Here is a 21,795-nt window from a genome sequence, read left to right as displayed (position 1 = left end):
TGAACATGAATTAAAGGTAATTTTATTCCACTTCTCAATGACAGTTCTATCATATCTGATAAGGCAAGCTACTAGAAGTCCCACAAGACATATCAGGCCATTGAAATAGTATTCAAAAACCAAATAAGAGTTCAGAGAAAGCCAGTTCTTGAGATCATGAAAATCAGTAGCAAGATTCCCATGTGAAGAAATCCTATCAGTGTAAATGCTGAAGAAATCAACTGACTTCACCAGTATTGGTGAAGTTTTATACTGGAGTAATTAAGGATAGGCAATGCATCACTGACTTCAACGAAATATAGAATTTGGCAGAACAAAAAGCAAGAAAGCACACTAAAAGTATAATATCAAGGCACAGAAAATACATGCTGCTTCCAGGCATATGCTTTAACAGGTAAGGGTTTCTGGAAGATTATCATTATTATTATTAATAGGTAGTTGTACTCCTGCCAGGCATGATTCTTTTGTCACTTGCACCTGCAAAACTCCCATGCATTTCTGAGTAGTGTCGGTCCAGATTTATGTTGGTGCAAGGAGACTAAGTTTAAGTTGGCATAGCTTGCTTGAAGATGTAATAACAATTAAAGCAAATGGAGCAACAACTGCTGAAGATGTAGCCATCTGTCTTAATGCTCACCAGAGCTTTCTTCTTTTAACATGGAATATTTGTGCAACAAAATAAATATATTTGAAAGTTTTCAGCTAATAAAAAAGCTGCTGTCCCATACTAAATTTTCATGAAGTATCAAGAAACTGCAGTAATTTATAAGCCATCAATTCTGCAACCTAAAGCTGTTCACTGAGCAATCTCTTAGGATCAGCAAGAGTGTAGGTAACTATGTAAGGGTAAAAAAGTCTGTCCATCTAACTGCATTGATATATAGACTATTCATAGCAAGATGAGAGGATGGACTAAACAAAAAAAGACATGAACAAAGCAGAACACAATGAAACTATGCGACTTGCTGGAGGAACAGTAACAAAAGGATGAAGAAGAACATCTATTTAAAAAGATCTTTGTCAGATAAAAAAAATAGGAACTTTTTACATACGTGAAGTTTAAAGAGGAACATATGACCAGTGCAGCTTGAATGCAGGACTGGAGCTAAATCAAGGGAGTTCAACAACAAAAGACAACAAAACAAAAAAAATCATTAAGAAAAATATGGATGGTATGGAAGAGTGTCTCTTAATAATCAAGTGATTGAAATCGGTCCCAGGTGGTTAAAAATCAAGGTAAAGACCTAAAAGCCGAGGATGACAGAAGAAAGCAGCCGCTGAGTCAGAGTATGCCCACAGCATTATAAAATCACATAGCAGGATAAAATAAAAAAAAAAACCATGGTTATGATTGTGTTATGTTGAGGCTATTTTAAAGTGATAAAAAAAATCCTTAATGGCCTGATCCAAAACCCACTGGAGGCAACAGGAGTTCTTCTACTAGCTTCAGCAGGCGGTGCATCAGGTCTTACATTGTGTACTATACAGTCTAGATACATTAGCTTTGTCTGGCTAGGGTCAGCCAGGGGAGCATCACAGATCCAGCATACATTCCATGTAAATGAGAAAGAAAATTGAGTTCTTAGGGCAAGATCACATTAGGGTAAAAGAGAAAATGCTGCTTTATACTGAGATTTCTTATAAATAAATAATTTTGAAAACCTGGTCACGCCATGCTGAGTAACTAACTGGACTATCAGTTCATCCACCAGCAAGCAACATGCCTCTGCAGACTTGTAGGGTCAAATCTAACAGTCTGGAATGAAGGGTTTCCTTCTCTTCTTCTTTTTTCCCCTCCTGAGATTTACATGATGATATCCTCCAAATGCAGTCCTGGTCTTCAGATGGCATGCTGCAAGGACACAGAAATACATATTTTTTTTAAAGGAGGAAAAGTTTGTCTTGTGAGTTTAAATTATTAATTCTACAGGTCTAATGGATACATTATGCCACATTAGTGGCACTTGTTCTCTTAACAAACATCCCTCTAGATTAGTGGTTCAATACAGTTTTGAATCAGAGCTAAGTTTCTAATGGCACTGGTCATCTGTCAATCTGAACTGAATTTTTAAACTGGGTTACCTGAATCAATGCAAGTTAGGATCTTTCAGTGCCAGGAAATGAGTTCTTATTTTGACAAAGTTTCATGAGGTCGTCAGCATCTCTGCTTCCTTGAAGTAGCACATAAAACAGTTGGGCAAGAACAATACTTTCAGCAGTAAACAACTTGGTAAATAAAACAGCAATGCATAACACGTCTTAAAAGGACTAGATAACCTCTCTTGTGCATCTGCATTAGGGGATGAAAGGTCTGAGAAGTTCCCTCAAATTCTTGTGTTGATTGTCTCTTGGATGCTACTCAGGACTCCAATGGGCAGAATCTATTGTGGGGATATTTCCTACATGTAGAGATGAAATAAATGGACCAGAATTTTTCATGTGGTTTGCTAAGGAAAAGAGACTGATGTAATCGCACTGCCTCTGTGCAGCTACATGTGTTTGCCCACTCCTCAGCCTCTGAGCTGACTGAACACATCTGGCAGACAGGTAGAGGACTTTAAGCTCTTTGTTTTTTACAAATCTGGTAAAAAGATGTAGGGTATCAAGATATGAGTTAGCACTCTTACTAATAGAAAAGCAGCAGTATGAGCTCACTGGCTAAGGGGACACCAAGAACTAATGTGGGTAAAAGACAACAGGAATGCCCCAACTTCAGAATTTCTGCTCCATCAGCTACCGGCACATCAGTTCCTGCAGTGAAAGGCAGATAGTCTTCCTTGACCCTTTTTTTTTTTTTTTCCTCCTACGGTAAGGTACAGGAGAACAGGACTGGCAATGTAAAGATCTGGAGGCTGGCTGGGTAATTCCTGTCATCTCACCAGCCCTCAGTTTATTCTGTCTCGGAGACAGTCACTCAGTGAAATGGCTGCAAAGGCTTTTGAGAGTCTCAAGAAGGGGACAGCAGAGATATTAAAAATAATTTTGCATGCCTTTTCCCGCTGAAGAATTATTTCTAAGTTAGTAAGAAAAATGTATGTATACATCTGTCCCTGGTACACAGTCTAATTGCTTACTCCTTTTCCTTCTACCAGTAACTACCAATGTTGCACTACTGCACATATGCTTGATTTAAGACCCTACTGATTATGAAACAGTGTAGGCTAGTACTTTCTGCACAGCCTGGCTGTCTTTCTGTCTTCCTTTGAAGCCATGCTGACAGGTGGTATTTCTGTGACTTCCTTGGGGTGAAGTTCTAGATCAAGTGAGATTACAGAAGGGGTCAGAAGTTCGCATGCCTCTGCGAAAGCATTAAAGTATCATAATAATTTTGCCTGAAATTCCAAAGTCACCGAACATGACTACCCTCCTCACATAACTTACTACCAGAAGATAATTCTACCCTGCCTGTGGTCCCAGTTTTGAAGATAAGCAAAGACAATGAACCTCTGATATGAATTAAAATATCTTTGACACTGGTCCATTGGCAGGAGTTTTTTGCATTCCTTTCCTTCAGTACTTTGGCTACTCTTCCTCGTACCAAAACTGTTGCTATCTCAGTCCGAGCTCTACAGAAAAAGCTTTTATCTTTACTTCACTCTTAACACCTTTTACTAGTTCTCCACATTTCTGACTCGCTCCTACTTGCTTAGACTGCAGAGAACCACTATAGAGGTGCACAAAATACACAGGCTTTATATGACATGCTTTGTGGCTCAACTGGGGAGCAAAACTCATGTGGGCTCTAGTTCTGCCCTCAGCAGCATTGTCAAGCATCACTCAAACTAGACACAGTCTAAAAGTATGTGGCGTAAGAAGATGCATGTTTTCAAACTACTAACAGGTTATGCAGCAAACCCAGCAATGGAATAAGAATACATGATTTCTATAGCAGCACAAAAGAGAACATGACATGTTAAGATCTACTTAAGTAAAGTGTTTGGGATACCTGGGGCGTCCTTCACTTAAGTAGGCAGGTTTCAGCCCAGGATTATATTTCCCTAAATCCTGCCAGTGGGACTCAAATGAAATCCAAAGATACCAAACATCTTGCTTTATCAAAAAGCAAAACTAAACAGAATTTGGAATCTGCTCAGAAAAAGCAGAGGCTGCTCTGAAAACACAGATTACGAACTACTGGAGAGCCCTCATTCTCTGACAAAATAATTAGGTTTTGTTGATCAAAATACTTAGGAAGAGACAGGAAGGCTGACTCCAGATCCGTTCAAGTCAGTGGAATGGCTACTAACAGGCTTCACGAAAGAGCATAAGATTAGTGGTACTGGGTCAGAGCAAACAGGTATCTTTGCAGCATCCCATCTCTGACAGTGACATATTACAAATGCCTAAAGGAATTGTATAAGGAAAGGCTATGTCCAGGGTGATATTTCTCCCTTTATGGCCTTCCAGCTCTGGCAATCTGCAGCTCAGAAATGTTCTGAGCCAGAGATTCTATCTGCATCTTTACATTTAAGCATTTTTTGTAATTTCACTCACTGCTGTTTCAAATTATTTGTACTTTTGTATCCACAGCAACCACAGAAGGAATAAGTCCCACAGCTGTATTGCATAGCACATGGAAAAGTACCTTCTCCTTGTTTAAAGCTGCTTTCCTCCGATTCCCCTTCATCTCATTCGTAACAGATAAATAATCACTCTTTATTTCACTGTCTTTAAATACCAATTCCTAAGTACTTCCTTCCCAAGCCAAAAACATTGTGTCTATTTTGTCTGTCCACATACAAAGTTTTTTTTCATACCCTGCAGCCCTTCTGTCTTTTTGTGTGTGTGTGTACTACTTCTTTCTTAAGGACATCAGAACTACAGGCATGATTCAGGATGTGGTTCACAGCCAAGCGTTGCCCGTCATTAGGTATCTTGCCATTCACTCTCTAACTGGACATATTACAGCAGATTAAGGGCACACGCAGGCTACAGCACACAGCTCTGCACTGTTTCAGTTTGTAGTGATGTCTCCTTATGGAAAAAGGATATGTCCCTTTTCTCACTGCAGTTCTTGATGGACAACATGCCTATGGGCACATATGCAGGGCTAGACTCAATAGTGACACAGACACCAGTTTAAGTTACATCTGAGCAAGCAGTGGAAGCATAATTCAGCATTCAGGACTGGCAAGGTATGAGTGCAGGAAAAGCTGGCAGAAGGTGGTAAAAGTTACAGAATGGAGTAAGAATACATTTGGCCTAGTGTGGAATGAGGGACAGCCCTGATACAGCACACACTGCAGCTTAACACTCAGTGATTCCTCAGCATAACAAGGAACACACCAGTTTACACTGATCAATACAGACAAGTTTTATTGTGGGGCTGCTACTCCAGTGATGCAAGTGACAGCTTCCCCTTGTCTACATGCAGGGTCATGACTGCAGAAGATAGATGGTTCCCAAGTGTTGGGTGGGCCCTGTTACAGGCTATACATACATATATAGATATATATGTATCACTATATATCTTAATAGATATTTGCTAAAGGTAACATGCCGGTGTTAAAGACAAATGAGGCTCTCCAAGGCAGCAGTAGAAGCCCCAAGCTAGTTTAGCACTGAGTAAATCTTCAAAATGAAAAGTCAAGGCTGCTTTTTCCATGCAGACGTAGGTGTCGCGGGCTGTTATTCCTGTGCTACTGTTGCTCTGCAAGTGAATAAACCAAAGGCGGCATGCAAGGAGCTCGGGGCTCAGCAGTAGAAATACTCTTAAAAGTGAAAGGGTCTTCCTCTTCCCAAGTCTACCAGTATTACTGGGGGTATAACGTCACTGTTTGCTCAAAGCAGGAATTTCTTGTACTTCCTCTCTGCAGCTTCTACCATTTCTACCCTCAGCATCCCTGACTAGATATTTTTCTCCTGGCTGAGGCATGTGGAGTACCATGGGAGCCCTCCTCAGCTCTGCTTAAAGCACAAGACTTAACCCCTTTCCTAAGCAAGATGCCACACATACTAGGTTTGGGTAATGAAAAGCCAGATGAGAAGATGTAGGAACAAATGGATAAATTTGGTTGGAAGTTTCAATAGGGCATGGGTTTTGATATTCAGAGGCTACTGAAATTCAGCAAGTTAGGCACTGACCTCATGGAACTGGTCTTCTAGAGATATAGAGGAAATCACTTTCCAGTGAATGCTGAAGGAACCTGCATCCAGAGATCAAGTATTTCAGTGTTCAATTCACAGTGATTTCTGAGAGATGCTCAAGAGTGGCAAAGAGGGTTTTTAACAATTAAGTTGTGAGTTTGCACAGAAGATGACCCAGAAACTCTGTTGAAGACAGCAAGGGACTTCCTGGGACCATGCAACAGTGGTGATAGTAAGCCACAGGGCAGCATTCCCAAAACTGCTGAAGCAACTGCCTGACATATTGGATGCCTTAACCCAGATGGAGCTTTAGAATGTAGCTGTCCAGGATGCAGCTGTCGGGAGGGACCTGTCTTCAGGGCTGGGATGTTGGTGGCCTCACTGGTGTGAGCTGTACTCTGACTGAAGCCCTGAGTCTCCAGGGAAAAGGGCTTCAGGAGGTAGTGAACAGACTGCAGACCATTGGGGTGTAAATAAAGGAGACCAACAGGGTCTTCACAGAGGCTCTGCAGAGGAGAGTGCCTGAGCTCCACAAAGCAAAGTATAAGGAACTAAAGACTAACTTGAACAAGAGCTGGAGACTTCCCTGATGGGGAAGGCCTGAAGTTTGTGACTTCTGGCTGGAGAAGGAAGGTTCCTTCTTGCCCTGCGGATCCTACAGGACATATGTAGCCAGCCTCCTGGAAGAAGGTGAGGAATTGTTTTGAAGGAGACTTCAAAGCCAGCTGAGCCTGAACCAAGTTTCTGTACCAAGAGATCAAGCTGTGTAGAACCAAGAGATCAAGTTGTGTAACAACTGACAGAGATTCCCTCCTGCCAATCTGATTTGAATGTCTCAGATTTGTTCCTTTCTAGAAGCTCAGACTTGGGACATTGTGGAAGAACTCGCAAGGCTCATCCACCCCTCAAATTCATTACACCTTACATGGTTCTGCTGATGGTATCAAAGATGGATAAATCAGAATGAGCTAGTGAAGTTTATCAAAGGGTTTATGAATACTCAAGCAACACCCTCTGTGAGAAGCTGTTACAGTCATGGCAGAACAGATAAAGTATTAAGATTAGAAATCGGATGGTAGGATGGTAAACAACAAACTCTAGGGAGAGATATATATCTGAATGTGGAAGGAGAATACAAGGAGGCACTCCCAATGGTACTTTGCAATGAGACTTGTTACCCTTTGAAGATCAAAAGAAGCCACAAGGAATGTCAGCAGGAGCAGCTGGGTAATACAGTAGCTGATGAATTTCATGGGATAAAACTCACAGTAATGAATGGTGGAAAGGTCAAGCTTTTCATACATATTGCTGAAGTCTAAATTTCAGGAAAAATGAATGTGTAGGTTATGGAAACATCAAATCTGTGCCCAGCGGTTATCAAATAAATCAGTTACAGAGCTGACTGACATATTATTCTAATAAAGCTATTTTACACTGTCTTACTAATAGCGAAGCATTTATATTAGAGTTAGCATAGAGGAGATTTAAAATTACTTCGCATTAGCAGACTGCAAAATGGCTGTTAGTAAATAAACATGACCAAGGTACAAATGGATGTGAGATAACTGCATGGAGCATGCAATGCCATCCACAACAGCTGCCATGTCAAACTCAATTTAGTGTAAAATATAGATGTACAAGGATAAGGCAACAAAGGGGACTCAGGTAAACATGGAGGGTGAAAAGGCCAATTGGGTGCTCCTGTTCACTCATTTTCACAACAGAATAATAGATTGTTGCTCCCGTCTAACACTTTCTTAGAAGCAAGGGCTCTTAGAGGGTGACAAGCGAGAGGAAGAAGGAGCAAAGTAAAAAGACCAGAAAGCCAGAGAGCCCGGTGAATCCAGTAAACCCCGAGTCCTCACAAAGCTCAAGGTACCACTTGGCCAAGAGACCTCTATGGAAACTAATCACTGAATACAGTAACTAATACCCTAGCAGTGTGCTGAGGGTTCCCAGGCACCTGGCAATGCTTCCATCTAACAAAGATTTTTCTATTAAAAAACCCAAAACCCAAACCAATTAAAAAAAAAAATCCTCAAAGACAAAGCCTAAGTAAAAACCACTAAGTCGTATTATCCTATTTCTGCTGCTTAACTCCTTGAGGTTAGGAGAGAGAGAGAGGTGTTTACAAACACTAGCTAGATGTAAAGTGTAACTACCACTAATGTCTGGCAGCAGGCACAAAGAAGCATTCACACATTCAGCACGCAGGGTCCTACTGTAGCGGAAGAACTAAATGTAGGTAGTGTGTCCTGGTTAGTGTGAATGCTTCAGGTCAGTGTTGTCTGCTACTCCTCATGCTGCCCTTCTCCCCTCCTACTTAAAAAAAAATTATTGAGCTGCTATCGTTATCTGAGAAACAACGAGTAAGGTAGTAGAAGTGAACAGAGGAATTTACTGCTGCTGTCAATTACAAAACTTGGCACACCCCTCAAAGTAACTTGGTTTTAAATCTATGAGAGCTGAACAAACTCAACACAAGCTGAACTAAAAGACAGATTCATGCTTGCAAAATCCATGGGAAATCAATGAATACACACTAAGCTTCTGATTCTGCAGCGCAACCCACTAACATCCTACAGAAATGGACCCTGTCTCCACCTCCCTGCAGTTCAGGACGGCATTCTTCCAAGTTTTTGTCTGAAAACGTCGTACATGTTTAACCAGCTACTCCATTCCACTCCCCAGAGATGTCTGCATTTCAGTGGCGGATGAGGTGATCTCTGTTTATAGTTTATACATAAGATTGTACAGTGCACTGAAAGGCTCTTCAACCAAAACAACCAATAAAAAATTGATTTAAATTGGTTATTTTAATGGGAACTGCAAATTTCTATGCAGAAAAGAACATATTGTTGCACAATCTCGAGAAAGGATATCAATACTCTAATTAGTTTTATCCTCTTTTACAAATAAGCTTATAATCTCATCTGGGTAACCTCTCTGTATACAGAGATTCATTTGTTGACATTCACTATTGTTCCAGGTGTATGAAGGCAGGTCAATTACACAGCATTCAGAGTGCATGATTTGCCCTACAGCAAGCCAAATCAAAATGACATTTGCATCCATTTTTGATACAGTTAAGGTCACCTTAGTATCAAACAGTAAAATAGTAGCTGACTGTTGTCTTCTCTTTGCGAAGTGAAAAGATATGTTGGACAAATTATGAGACTGAAAATTAACACCTGGGGACTCTTTATTACCTGAAATATAAGGATCTCTATGCACTTGGTCAGCAGATGGTAAAACTGAGGGGCAGAAAACCCAAAAAGTAACTTGAATTGGAAAAACTTACAGTAGAGCTGCAAGAATTTCTAGACAATCCACTGCTGCTAAAACACAGTAGTTTGCGTTTAACCACAGACAACAGAATTTTCTAAATTACAAAATAAGTAAAAATTGCTTTTTTGGAAAACATGCATGCATCCTTAAATTTTAAATTAGTAGATAGTTCTGACAATCTTTAGTTTCTTATTCTGTAGCCCATGCACAGAGAAGAACTGCTTGCATTGGAACGAGCAACATTTTGCTTACCGTTGTGAAATGAACTACGCAATAGATTCCAATGATGACAAGGCCAATGATAATTGATGCAACAGCAACCCAGAGTGCATTGCGACCCAGTCTTTTTGACCCTTCTATATCTCCTTGATTATAACTGTTTAAAGCCTGTAGAAGAGAGAGTTTGTGACTTTTTTAAAAATAGAAATCTGTACACAAACTAATGTGACTGCTTTGAACTAACATTAGGTTCTGTGCACAGTGGTACTGTAGAAAGGACTTCAGAAAATTGTGACTTGCTTTGTAAAAAGAAACATCCACTGCCAACAGTTCAAGGTAAGCAAGGAGTCCAGTTTTGTGTTCCACTCATTTTCAGCACATTTCATTGCAACTTCAGCTCTTCTACTTTCAGTGGTGAGGTTATATTCATGTTATGAGTTTTCTTGTACACACAAGCATAAAAGCTGTCAAATCTACTCTAATCCACCTACCTGCATAAATTGGTGGCTTTTACCTCTAGAAGTATTTTTGTAGTAAATGTGAACTGTTAAGTTGTCCATTTCACTAGCAGTGAAATAAACTCTTAAGCTTTATAGGACCACAAGCAAGAAAAGGAGCATAAATAGGCAGCATTTTTACAGAAAGCCTCAGGAAAATTTAAAAAAAGCGCACTGATTTCCCATTTTGCCAATGTTTTACTTTTCAAAACAAAGTTTGAAGAAAAAATAAGTAGTTTGCCAGTGGTGGGAAAAAACCCAAAACTACGAAATATAGATCATCAGAACAAAATATCTGAGTACCACCTTCATGGACTAGAAATTCTGTCCCTTTGCATTTTTGAAACACACTGGTAATTATTCAGACATATGGATATTATCTCAGCAAACATGAGTTTATCTCTACCTACCCATGATTTAGCAGATACTTTATATTCATTACATGCAAAGATTGCAAGGTATGATAGGACCAGCCCAATCTTACAGTCTTTTGTAAAACAGACCACAGGATTTTCTGAATTCATTTTTGTTTTAAGCAGATCGTATTTTTAAAGAAAAGATTCAGTGAAGGACACTGAAGTATTCTAGTACACAAGTCTAACACAGTTTGTAGAAACCTTTTCCCGAGAATAAGATGATATGAAGGGATTTTTAAAGAGAGTATTATTACTAAGAATTATTTCATAAGATCAGGAGAGTTTGAGTTCATAAACCATGACATTGAGTCCAGACTTCTTTATCAGATTGCATTATTGTGCTATTTCAGGGAATTACATTAGTCATAACCTCTTCTTTAGTATCCCGTAAGTATTCCAGTGCAAGGGGAGAAATATGGGGACCTGATCAAATGAACTGTGCTGTGGATCAAATAATTCAGATCATCTCTGGAAAATGACTGCATGAGGTATCTCCAAGTGCTATCACAAAAGTGCTTTAGTCATGAATCACTTTTTGTAACAAAAGACAGAACAACAGCTAATTCAGAGTAAAGATCTGAGACTGCGGAAAGCAGGAAAGGAATGAACTTCAGAGGATACCAAGCATTGTTGTAGAGCCTTTTTTCCTAGGCAGAAAAATAATTAGGGGCATTATCTGTGTGTGTTCTGTCGATTAGTGAGCACACAGAAGTTAATGGACTAGATGCATCCTTAGTGTTAGCACTGCAGTAAGATCACTCGTGCCAAGACAGTCCCAAAGCAACGAAGCCTATATTCCTAGAATTGCATCTCAAGGATAAGTGCAGGTACTAATTCTCTGGTGTCTAAGAAAGGCCGAGCTGCTGATGCAATCTTGCCCTTAAAGAGAGCACTGATACATTTCTTCTCTTCCTTGAAGCCTACATGCCTAAAAACATTTCTCTATTTTATTTCCTTAAAGAATATCACTAATACCTCTGCTCAAATTTTGTTGAGGTTTGCTAGCGGACTTAAAGAACATAGTGGGGAAAGAGGGAAGAGATGGAAATGAGACAGACACACAACAGCCAAATACAATGATGTCACCTCTGATTCTCCACTAGTGCAGCCTCCTGTTACAAAGGGTGGCTGGCACAGCTCCTCTCACTAAGTTATTCGACTGTTTTCAGCATTCCTGTCTACAGGAGAAGAGATTTCTTAAGTTTTCTCAAAATACATTTTGGGAGGTCAACAAAAGGAGTATCAGGAGAAAAATAGCTTGGCTTGGTCTTGAGCAGGTTGACTTCTCCTGCCCCTGTCAGCAGCTACAAGGAGAACCATGGAGAAGCATCACTGATATCCCTGTAACTCTGTTCTTCCCACCCATCACAGGACCCACTTCACATGACATCTAAAAGTGGTCCTGTGAACACTCTAAAACTCAGCTCCCCATTCATATGGTCTCAAGACTGAGACAGAGTCGTAAGCAAGACATGGCAGCACCAGCTTGCAGTTCTGTGCAATTTTACTAATGTGTTTAGGTACGCTGGAGAATGTCCTGTGATTTCTGCAGGTACTGCATAAATAATTCACCCTGTGCACTTTAATAAATAATGTAATTTTAATATAAATCCACAATGAAGAGGAGGAAAACAGCATTAATGATAAAGAAGAGGATTTGGGAGAGACAGGAAAGAGACAAAAGTTTCTTTATTAAGAGGTTTAAATTAAATAGCATAACTTGGACAGCATTCAAGAAAAAAAGAGTTTTGTGGGAGTGGTTGGGGTCTGATGCAAAGCTTTGAAACTCATTTACTTCTATCTGCTTCAAAGGGCCCTTGGATCAAGCTTCCAGTTTTCAACGTTGGACACAGACAACATTAGCTGTTAAAGCCTTAAGTGTTACATCTGTTTGTTTCCAAGGGCTAGACAATATATACAGAATGCAGCATCTGTGTGCAACATTTGCTCTGTCCAAATTTTAAAACAAGTTTCAGCCATTTTCAACCTAATACCATATGATATCTCAGGTTTCTGCTACCTCGCTCGCTATGAAGTCATAAACTAAATTAAAGCCACAGTTCTGCAGCTGCTTATTTACTTGAGCAACCTCAGTGACTTCACCAGGTTCACACACATCTATTTATAAAAGATATTCTCAGTTCAACAATGAAGCAACTTAACCTCATATGAACAGAATTTTGCTGAATTAGCTACAAACTGTTAATCCCTTTTAATGTGTATTTTCTGCTTCACATTCCCAGAGCACTGTTTATAGCAAAAGCAGAATGAATACTGAATTGCTTCAGAAATCCTCATCTACATCTCTTACAAATCTGGGCAGATCAGCCTGAGGTTCTCTGATCAACATTTTCTAGGCTTTCCCTGAGCCAGGCTGTAACAAACGTTATTTGGCTGTGCCTGGAAATGAGACACTCTCTCTAGTCCAGACCAAAGGAAGAATGAGACATGCTAACTCAGTATGACTCCTCACTGTAAGAACGGCTTAAGAGGGAAAGAGAAAGAAGGGGAACTCAAGAGAGCAATTCAGAACCAGACTTGATCTCTGCTTTTTTGGCAAATGAAACAGGCAGGTGATGAGCAGGACACAATCAAAGGGGAATTTGCTCTACAGGCTGTATAGTGGCATGCAAACAAGCACTGGACTTCTGTGCCTCTGGGGGCTGGTTGAAAGTGGTGTTGCAGAGGAAAAGCTTACCAGTTTGCAAAGATAAAGGCCCTGCAAAAAATGCTTAAGAGCAGCTCCCGAGCATTGTTGTTTTATCCTCCTGAAATCGGTACAGGCTGTCCCATATGGTGTTAAATGTCCAGGTACCTATGAGCTACTTAAGCTATATAAATAATAAACTTCCCAAATAAACTTTCTAACTAAAGAGAAGTACAGCTGTACAGGAACACTGCTCACTATGCTAGTCACTGACCTGACCAAAGCCAAACACACTATACGTGGCTTGTCAGCATCCCAGTTAGAAGAGGTGACCCCCTCAGAAAGCAAGTTCCATCCTTTACTGTTCCACGACTTCTACCACTCTCTTGTCTGCTGTCTGTTTAGGGAAACTAATATATAGACGTGGAATCTGAGTTCAAGGGTGGCAAATGCAGTCAAAGAACTTGTTACTATCAGAGGCAAATGAGCAAAAATTGTCACAGCTTGACCACTTAAATTGTCCAAAACATGCAAATGATTAAACAGAAATATGTTAACATAAAGAGGGAGTCAGGAGCAAAAAGTTAAAGAGAAATACATTTTGAGAGACTGTTGTTAAGTTGTTACAAACCTAAGGCCCTGTGGAATTGATGACTAGTCTGACATACAGGTCTTTGAAATCAAGACAATTGACTACCATGTCCTGAGAAAGGCCAACGGTTTGTTCCACTATCAGACCTTAGTGCTGGTATTAGAAACACCTGATTGATTTTTCAGAGTTGTCCCACAGCCTCCCTCCTCTGGCTCTGATTCTATGAGTCAGATACAGCCAGTCCACCTGAGCCAGGTTTCAGGTACAACTGCTGGTTCACTGCCAGCTCAGCGCTCTTTGGGTTCAGAACAAGAGGAAATTACACTGCTGCAGGTAAGGAGCCAAAGAGCTCAGTAACACACTGCCTAGCCACAGCCTCATACCAGAGAAGTCTCTTCTGTCACATAAGTGTCCTGACTTGGTACCTGCCCCTGATGCCTGTGGGGAATAGGGTAAGTCTGAGCATGGCACCTCTGGGGTAGAGGGAGCCAACCAATTGTATAGCAATACAATATAGCTGTACAGCAACGCAATATAGCTGCTGGAAGCAACAGGAAGCAGGAGAATTGATGGCACCTGGCTGAAACTGCGGAAGGGTACTGAGATCAGTAATCCTACAGCCAAGAGCCCTGGCCAGGACTCTGGGGAAAACAGATCTCCATTTGCTAAAAATGCCAAGCAATCCTCAACACCTCCAAGTGACCAACGACTAGTTTGAGGGGCTGCTCTTGTAATGCCAATATATCAACACACTGATGCTATTAAGTGGCTATTCTACTAGCTATCCTCTTACCCCTATCATGAGAAATAGATTTTTTTCACAAAGGAGGTATGGAACAAACAAAGGTTATCATCACAACAGGGAGAACTTTAGAGAGGTTGATTCCAAAAATATAGTCAAAGAGGTAAGATCTAAAATGGTAAGGTTTGTGCCCCTAAAGGTGAGAAATAAGCGAGGAAACCAGTGCTGGAGTTGTAAATGGAGCAGGAGAAGAGACAGAAGAGACTGAAGACAAACCTGTCATTTAATTTGGGGGGTGTGAGAACCCAGACTACTTTTAGAGTGGAAAAAATAGTCTGAACTGAGAGCACTTAATGAGGATGTCACACAAGCAAACAGGGTGCTGAACCATGCCCCTCTAGAAGCCAACAGGACTCTTCCTTCCAGGCCCATTCTAGGAAGTGGAAATTTATAGAGAACTCTACTTTTATGGGTCTTTATCTCTTCTGACAAAAGATCTCAGGCAAGCTCTGCAGACTATTAAAGGTATCTTCTGCAAGAAAAGAAAATAACCCACTTTTGTATCTCAGTGTTAACCCTTAGCAACTCTAGGAAATGAGCTAAGAAAGAGAAGGAGGATGTTGATCCCAACAGAAATGGAAATAAAACCAGCATAGGTTAAAATGCAGAACCTGGAGCTGAGGTTAACAAAGCAGTTACAGGTTGCAGCTCTACAAAGTAGGGGAACCAGGCTGTGAAAAAGAAGTTGGACAGGTTATTTTCACAGAAAAGGAAAGGGTTTAGGTAAGAATGATGGTGAAACAGAAGAGATTCACAGACTGTGGAAGTTATTGGTTTGGGTTTTGTTTCCCCCCTTTTAACAGAGTGGGCAGCTGAGACCTGCACAGACTGTTTAGCATTCAGGAAGTGCTCTTCCCACCCTGGTTTCTACATATCCCCTGGTGACAGCTACTTAAGCCTGACTCCAAAAGCCTGCATGAACTTCAACTAGGGCGTGGGTGGAAATTTCTCCATATGGGGTGCAAAAATCTTTAGAGGCCAAATTCTGTCCTTGACAGTTAACTTCTGTGCAGCCCCAGTGCTTTGGTGAAAGTACTGTCAAGAGTGAACAGATGCTCACAGGCCCAGATCATCAGCTCTCATTACTTTATATAGCACCTAAAGTGTCCACAGACAGAAAGGATGCTGGGTACCAGCAGAACTAAATCTCTCAAATCAAGGAAAAGAACATGCTGTATAGTTAAGTTAACGACAAAGAAAATAAACACAGAAAAAATTAAAATGACAGCTAATACTTACCTGGACAAAAAAGGTTGTGAAGATGCCTTCAGAACAGCTCGTTTAAGTAACTTTCAAACTTAAGCAATATGGCTTCTGATCAATCTTAGTAGTTTTAAAAGAGTATGCTTTAGTATATTTTAGATATAGGTTCTTGTATAGATATATATTAGATATAATTATACGTAATTGCAAAAAGTAACAACTGTGTTTTTACTTACCTTTTCAGCCTGGCTGTCAGAGAAAAGGATGAAAATACACAACATGTTTTAAAACCCTTTTCAGCTCCTAAACAACAGAAATACATTGCAGTATTACTGGTAACATTGATCATGTATACTATTAGAAAAGTCTGGATCTGACTCTGCAACTTTTAACTCAAGGAAGAAGACTCTGTTCTAACAACCTTTTTGAATTTAACAGGATTGCTGGATTATTAAGGACTATGCAGCAAATCAATCACCGGTTGCAGGAGTAAAGCTGCTCTCTCAGTGTACTCAACACTCGATTTTATGAGGGTTTTTGCCAACCACCTACAATCATTAGTGTTATGTGTATTTTTCCAGCAAATAGTTAATACCACATTAAAGAACCTGTTTACTGGGAAAAAGGCCTTTCTATTATATTTGTTTAGCTGAAGTAGAAACCACATCTGTTTCTTTGCAAATCTGATTTCTGTTCCCCAGTTGCCACTTCCACACACAGATACTATGTCCAATTCAGTGTGCAAGCCAGTTGATGTAACAAATCCCGTTAACTGGGATAAACCTTGCTCTCTTAGGCAGCCTGATGTTGAAAACCTGGAACTGCCTTTCACTCCACATTTTGCACCTGCTGCTGGAACAGCTACGTGGACACCCTGAACTGAGCCTGCCGATGCTCTCAGGCTTGCTGCCTCGCCTAACTTAGTCCACATGCATCAGCGACAAGTGGTTAAAAAGGCATCTGGATGCCCGTTACCCTGACGGCTCCTCCAGCCCCACTTTGTTCCTGCAAGTCCCTGGCGGGACCGGCCTGCGGCGCCGCGGCTGGGGCCGGGCCGGCGCGGAGAGGCGGAGGTCGCCCTACCGAACACCCAAGCCGAAGGTCGCCTGGGCACCCCGTAGAGTGCTACTCACCATAACGGCGAAGACGAAGGCGACGATATTGACGGGATAGGCGGGACAGAAGCAGGCGAGGATGCTGAGGAGCAGGTAGTTCTTGGGCCGCGGCTGCGGCGGCCCGTCCGGCAGCTCATCTTCGATGTTGGTCTCGGGGCTGTTATCCAGAGCCCTCTTGATGTCGGCACCGGCGGGGAGCGCAGACATGGGGCTGCGGTGCGGCGGGCGGGCGGCTGGAAAAGCCCAGCGCCGCGCACCGGGCAGGCGTGACCCCACCGCGGCGCCGAGCCAAGGGAGCCGCCCGGCGCGGCGCGGCGCCTCCCCGGGACCGGCAGCCGGCAGCGCTGCAGCGCGGGGGTGGGGGGCTGCCCGCCCGCAGCTCCTCTTATGCCAAGTCGTTCGTCCCGGGAGCAAGTTCACGGGAGGAATCGGAGAAAAAGAAAACCAAACAAAAGCCGTCGAGGGTTTCCAGCACCCTGTGGCGGGGGCGGCTGGCCAGAGCCGGGCAGGGGTTCCCTGGGCTGTCCCTGTCCTGCCCCCCGGAGCCTCCCCCGCCACACCGCCGCTGGCACCGCGGGGTCTGGAGCCACATGGCCTTCGGTGTTCCGGTCGTTCCTGTAACTTTTTAACTGTTTGCAGTTAAACGACTTAACTGAGTTTCCATTGCCCCCGGGGAGAACAACTTCGCTGTTTAGACACTGTTCTAGTGTCGGTGAGTTCCGTCAGCAAGTGGCATAAAGTCTGCAAAAGCACTGCCTTCGATCTGGGCTGGATTTATCTCCTAACCCCAGTGACTTGCGGAATTTAGCAAAAACACTTAAGACTGGCAGAAAATAACCGACTTAAAGCATTTTGGTAGCTCAGGCCCAGAGTATTTTGGCCAAATTTTAACGAGTCAGTCCTTACCAAACACGTGTAAGGTGAAATCCACTTTAGGGGATGCACGAGGGGGAGCAAAGAAACAAATCATTATTTCCAAATCCTAACGCATGGAAAAAACCCCAAAACAGCACCACCGAAAAACAAGTAAATAAAGATCAGCTTCCACCATGGTTTTGAAACTGGTGAGGAAAAGTATGACAGCCTGCCCCCAGGAAGTAATAAGCTCTGTTTCTGCCACGTGATACTAGAAAAAAATCAGTTTATACCTGCATGGAGATTCAGCAAAATAGAGAGACTTCTGAGCAGATGAAGGCTGGAGTTGAGATTTTCCTCTGCCTGGCTCCTAAGAACACTTCGTTAATTGAAGTTACAGAAAACAGTAATGTGTGCTTAGAGCTTTATGAATGGGCTGCTTTTGTCACTGAGTTTTGCAGTTGTCTTGAATGGAGCCATGGTTTCCTGTTACTGGATGTCATTCTACAAGATACAAAGCAGACAACAAAGTAAGGAGATAAGAAATATAAGTGCTGTATTTTTACTTTCATAGACATTAATCATATCTCAGCTGCATGTCTGGAATATAACACGGAATGAAAATCTGCTGATTTATCAAAACATCTATGTATGTTTAGGAAAGAGTAAGAAATACCGAGTTACATCTGCTTGCCAACGTATCCATTAGCATTCAGGCACAAGCTCTTTGTAGCTGTAACATTTCTGATATGTTTGTTCTCAGAGGGCTTTAAACACAGTCACTAGACAAGCTCAGAAAACACAGTCCACATCACATCACACCACACAATTACTTTCAGTACTGATTTCAGTAGGGATGGAGACCATGGAGGTACCCTCTGCAAGGGATCAGCATCTTCCAGGGCTGCTCAAGCCTTTAATCCATGAGAACACTTTCAGGGAAACATTGTAATGGCTTAATGAGTTTGAGTTTGTCTGCTGTAGTTCAGACACTCACAGGTAAATAAGAACCTATTACCAGGCATGTGAATGACAACAACCAGCTCACATAGGGAGCCATTAATGGTGAACACAAACAAGCACAACAAAAAGCTGCTGGCAAACCAACTCTACAGAGAAGGCAAAGCTACACAGCTTTGATTAGAGATTAGCCAGGGAGACTTGAAACTGCAGTATGAGGAAAGAATGTAGATTCTTACTGTTTAACATCAAACATTTGATTTAAGTGCCTTTATGGGGGATCTCCAAGAGAGTGATCCAGAGGCTGGTGGAGTTATCAGTCACATTAGGCCAACAACCTGCACTAAATCCTTCTGAGGACCATGGACTGTAGGAAGAATCTGGGATCTGTTAAGCTGGACCATGTGAATCCCTTCCCATGTCTCAAAGACACAGACCTAATAGTAGAATTTGGGGTTCCTTGCCAATTTCTAGGAACAGTAAAAACTTGAATTGTTCCAGTGAGGCTGCTAAGGGATGCTAATGGATTGTAAAGAAAGCAAAAGACAGGAAGTGGTGAGATGTGTGGAGCTACAAAAGATACTATAGATATTCAGTGGCAATTTGTGATAATGAGAGCTCTCATTAAGAGGCTCTGTCATAAGGCAGTTATTGTAGCTGAATTCAGTGGTTTGTTTTTTTGTAGAAGGTGGGTTAAAATCCAAGAAGTAGATCCTGTTAGGACAAGATTAAATTTTAAATGGCACCGACTTGTAGCCACTTAGTGAGGTAAAGAAAAAGAAGGAGGTATTCAGCCAACAGTTTGGTGTCACAGACTGCAGTGATGAAGGGTAGTTATATTCCTGAGAATCTGGGAAAGGTTCTTACCTCAGAGGGAAGAACCACTGTGCTGAGATGGCTCAGTAAAAAGCTATGAAAATTATTTAAGAACATTAACTGAGAGTTTTAAGATATACTTCCATGCAGAACAATCATAAAAATAGACCTCCAAAAGAATGACTCAGAGTACCCAATATTCTTGCTTACAGCCTTGCACTTCAAGCTGAGTCTTGAAAAAGAAACTGATCACTGCAGAAAGCAGAGATTTTCCCAGTGATATGAGTAAGGCAAGATGCTGGCTAAATTGCTTATCAAAAGCAGATGGTCTAGAGACATGACAGTTTCAACAAATTTTTTTTAAAGGTCTCCTTCCCCTGATTTCAGAGGGTGCTATAGCTTGACAGCACGATTTGTTGTAAGGTAAAATGTGGTCTCTCCACCACACTTCGCTGTATTGCTGGACGGTCCTCATAGGCATGTCCATGGTTTGCAGTGGTTCTGGAAAGAAGTCCCAGTGCCTGCACACACAAGTCAACATCCACATAAAGATCAAAAATGGTAGTTTAATGCTCAGAGGTTGTTTGGGACTAACATATATGTCCAGACAACATGTTACAAGAAGCTTCCTTGTGGGTTCTCCACAGCACTAAGACAGCAGAGTCTCTGCAAATCCTAACCACTATGAACTCTTCTCAAGTGGAGTCACACCAGAAGGAGCTGGTGGGACCCTGTACTGGCCTGAGAGACTGGTCAGATGGGTTAGGCTTCCCCAGCTTGGTGTGAGGTATGGGAGGCATTTACAGATCACAGTTCTTGCTGGAACAGTGCGTCACCAAATGCCTTATATGGGACTGTTTGACTAGCACAGTCAATCCCTACGGAGCAGGGCTGGTGACATTCAACAAACCTAATTTCAGATCATGCTCTCTGCTTTCCTACGGCAGAAATGAACACATTGCTCTTTCCCAACTACTCTTAGAAAAAGAAAAAAAAGAGCAACTGAAAATTTTTAAGTGCAGTGTGCCCAGTGGAGAAATAGTAGCCTGACAGTAATGCAGGCAGTGCCTTTCTAAAACAAACTGTTATTTCTCAGTATGGTTACACAGCTGCCTAACATTGCCTCTGTTTCCAACATTTCTGGGTTATTCAGCAGAAAAAAGGACTGCAGAAATAATAAAGGAGACCTTTGAACAACACTATTAAACTTTTCCAAAAGAACTGTTGTTTTCTGGCTAGATCATGGACTCAGCCTTTCCAACCAGCAGACTAAATGTTCACAGCAACCTTTTTCCACCCAGACTTAAACATCACTTTCAGGGAAGGAGATCACAGTTAACAGTCAATGGCCAGATAAGGCTCCAAGCTCAGTTCTACTTAACTGAAGAAAAAATCCTCCCAAGCATCTTCCAACATTTAGCCATACTTCATCCTTCCTGAGGAAACAGTAAACCTGAATCCCAAGGGAAAACTATAAAGTGGAAGTAGTTCAATGTCCAAAATTTTCATCCTGTATCCATTGCACAGTAATTTGAAGTTTTTTATATACATCAACAAAATATCTCATGACAGTAAAAAACATCCCTGTTTTACAAATGGAACAATGCCAAATGAACCAGGGTCTCCAGCTTTTCCTCTTTACAGTCTTACTGCTAAATCAGTCCTTCTGTACATTTTATATATTTCAGTGTTCAAATATACTGATAGGTCTTTGCTTAGAAGCCTCTATCATAGTATACTGAGGTGAACTGTCTTTTTTACCAAATTCCAGCTGCAGAAAACATTGGGGTTTGGGTGGGGTTTGGTTTTTTTTGTTTTTGTTGTTGGGGTTTTTTTTGAGGCCTTAAACCCAAATACCTCCATAGTTTCAGGTTTTCAAGTTCTGGACCAGAACTCTGCACCTGGTGCTTATCATTAAGAAAGATGCCGTATTTTTTGATTCTATGTTGCAGTTAGAATTGAACAGAAGGTACAAAGAATCCTAAATGGGGTGAGATGTAAGAGAAGAGCCACCTTGGTTGTTACTGATCTTCAGATAATCCTTTCTAATCTTATTTGGTTGGCTCCTAGGAAGCCTCTTATTAAAAATAGAGAATGTTTATGCGAGTATGACATTTTGTCCTGGACTCAGAACAAGGAATAAAGTAACTCAGAATAAGGAATAAAGAAATAGTGTGATGGCAGTGAATAAACTACTATTAACCAACAGAAAATTTGAATTAAAATGCAGATTAAGTTAATGACTAAAACAGGTACTGCAGATGGCTAAGCAGTACTAAGGAATGCAGGACTACTACA

At 41.5% G+C, this 21,795-nt stretch overlaps 1 protein-coding gene across 2 annotated transcripts; it reads right to left on the bottom strand.

The window, feature by feature from the left end:
* On the bottom strand, positions 1-18,232 carry TMEM233 (transmembrane protein 233). 2 transcript variants are annotated; one of them, XM_056354187.1, is made up of 4 exons: positions 16,885-18,232; positions 9,628-9,762; positions 2,083-2,171; positions 1-1,852 (listed from the first exon to the last, which is right to left on the bottom strand). In XM_056354187.1, exons 1-3 carry the CDS (start codon positions 17,071-17,073, stop codon positions 2,145-2,147), a joined length of 351 nt encoding a protein of 116 aa, XP_056210162.1. In that variant the 5' UTR covers positions 17,074-18,232; the 3' UTR covers positions 1-1,852; positions 2,083-2,144. The 2 variants fall into 2 exon arrangements, with proteins under 2 accessions (XP_056210162.1, XP_056210171.1); XM_056354196.1 differs by lacking the exon at positions 2,083-2,171 and having other exon boundaries at positions 16,885-18,223.
* Positions 18,233-21,795: the final 3,563 nt, after the last annotated feature.

The sequence above is a fragment of the Falco biarmicus genome, chromosome 1 (genome assembly GCF_023638135.1).
Source record: "Falco biarmicus isolate bFalBia1 chromosome 1, bFalBia1.pri, whole genome shotgun sequence".
NCBI classification, from domain to species: domain Eukaryota; kingdom Metazoa; phylum Chordata; class Aves; order Falconiformes; family Falconidae; genus Falco; species Falco biarmicus.
The sequence above is the reverse complement of the archived record's forward strand: the minus strand, read 5'-3'. Positions and strand labels throughout refer to the sequence as shown.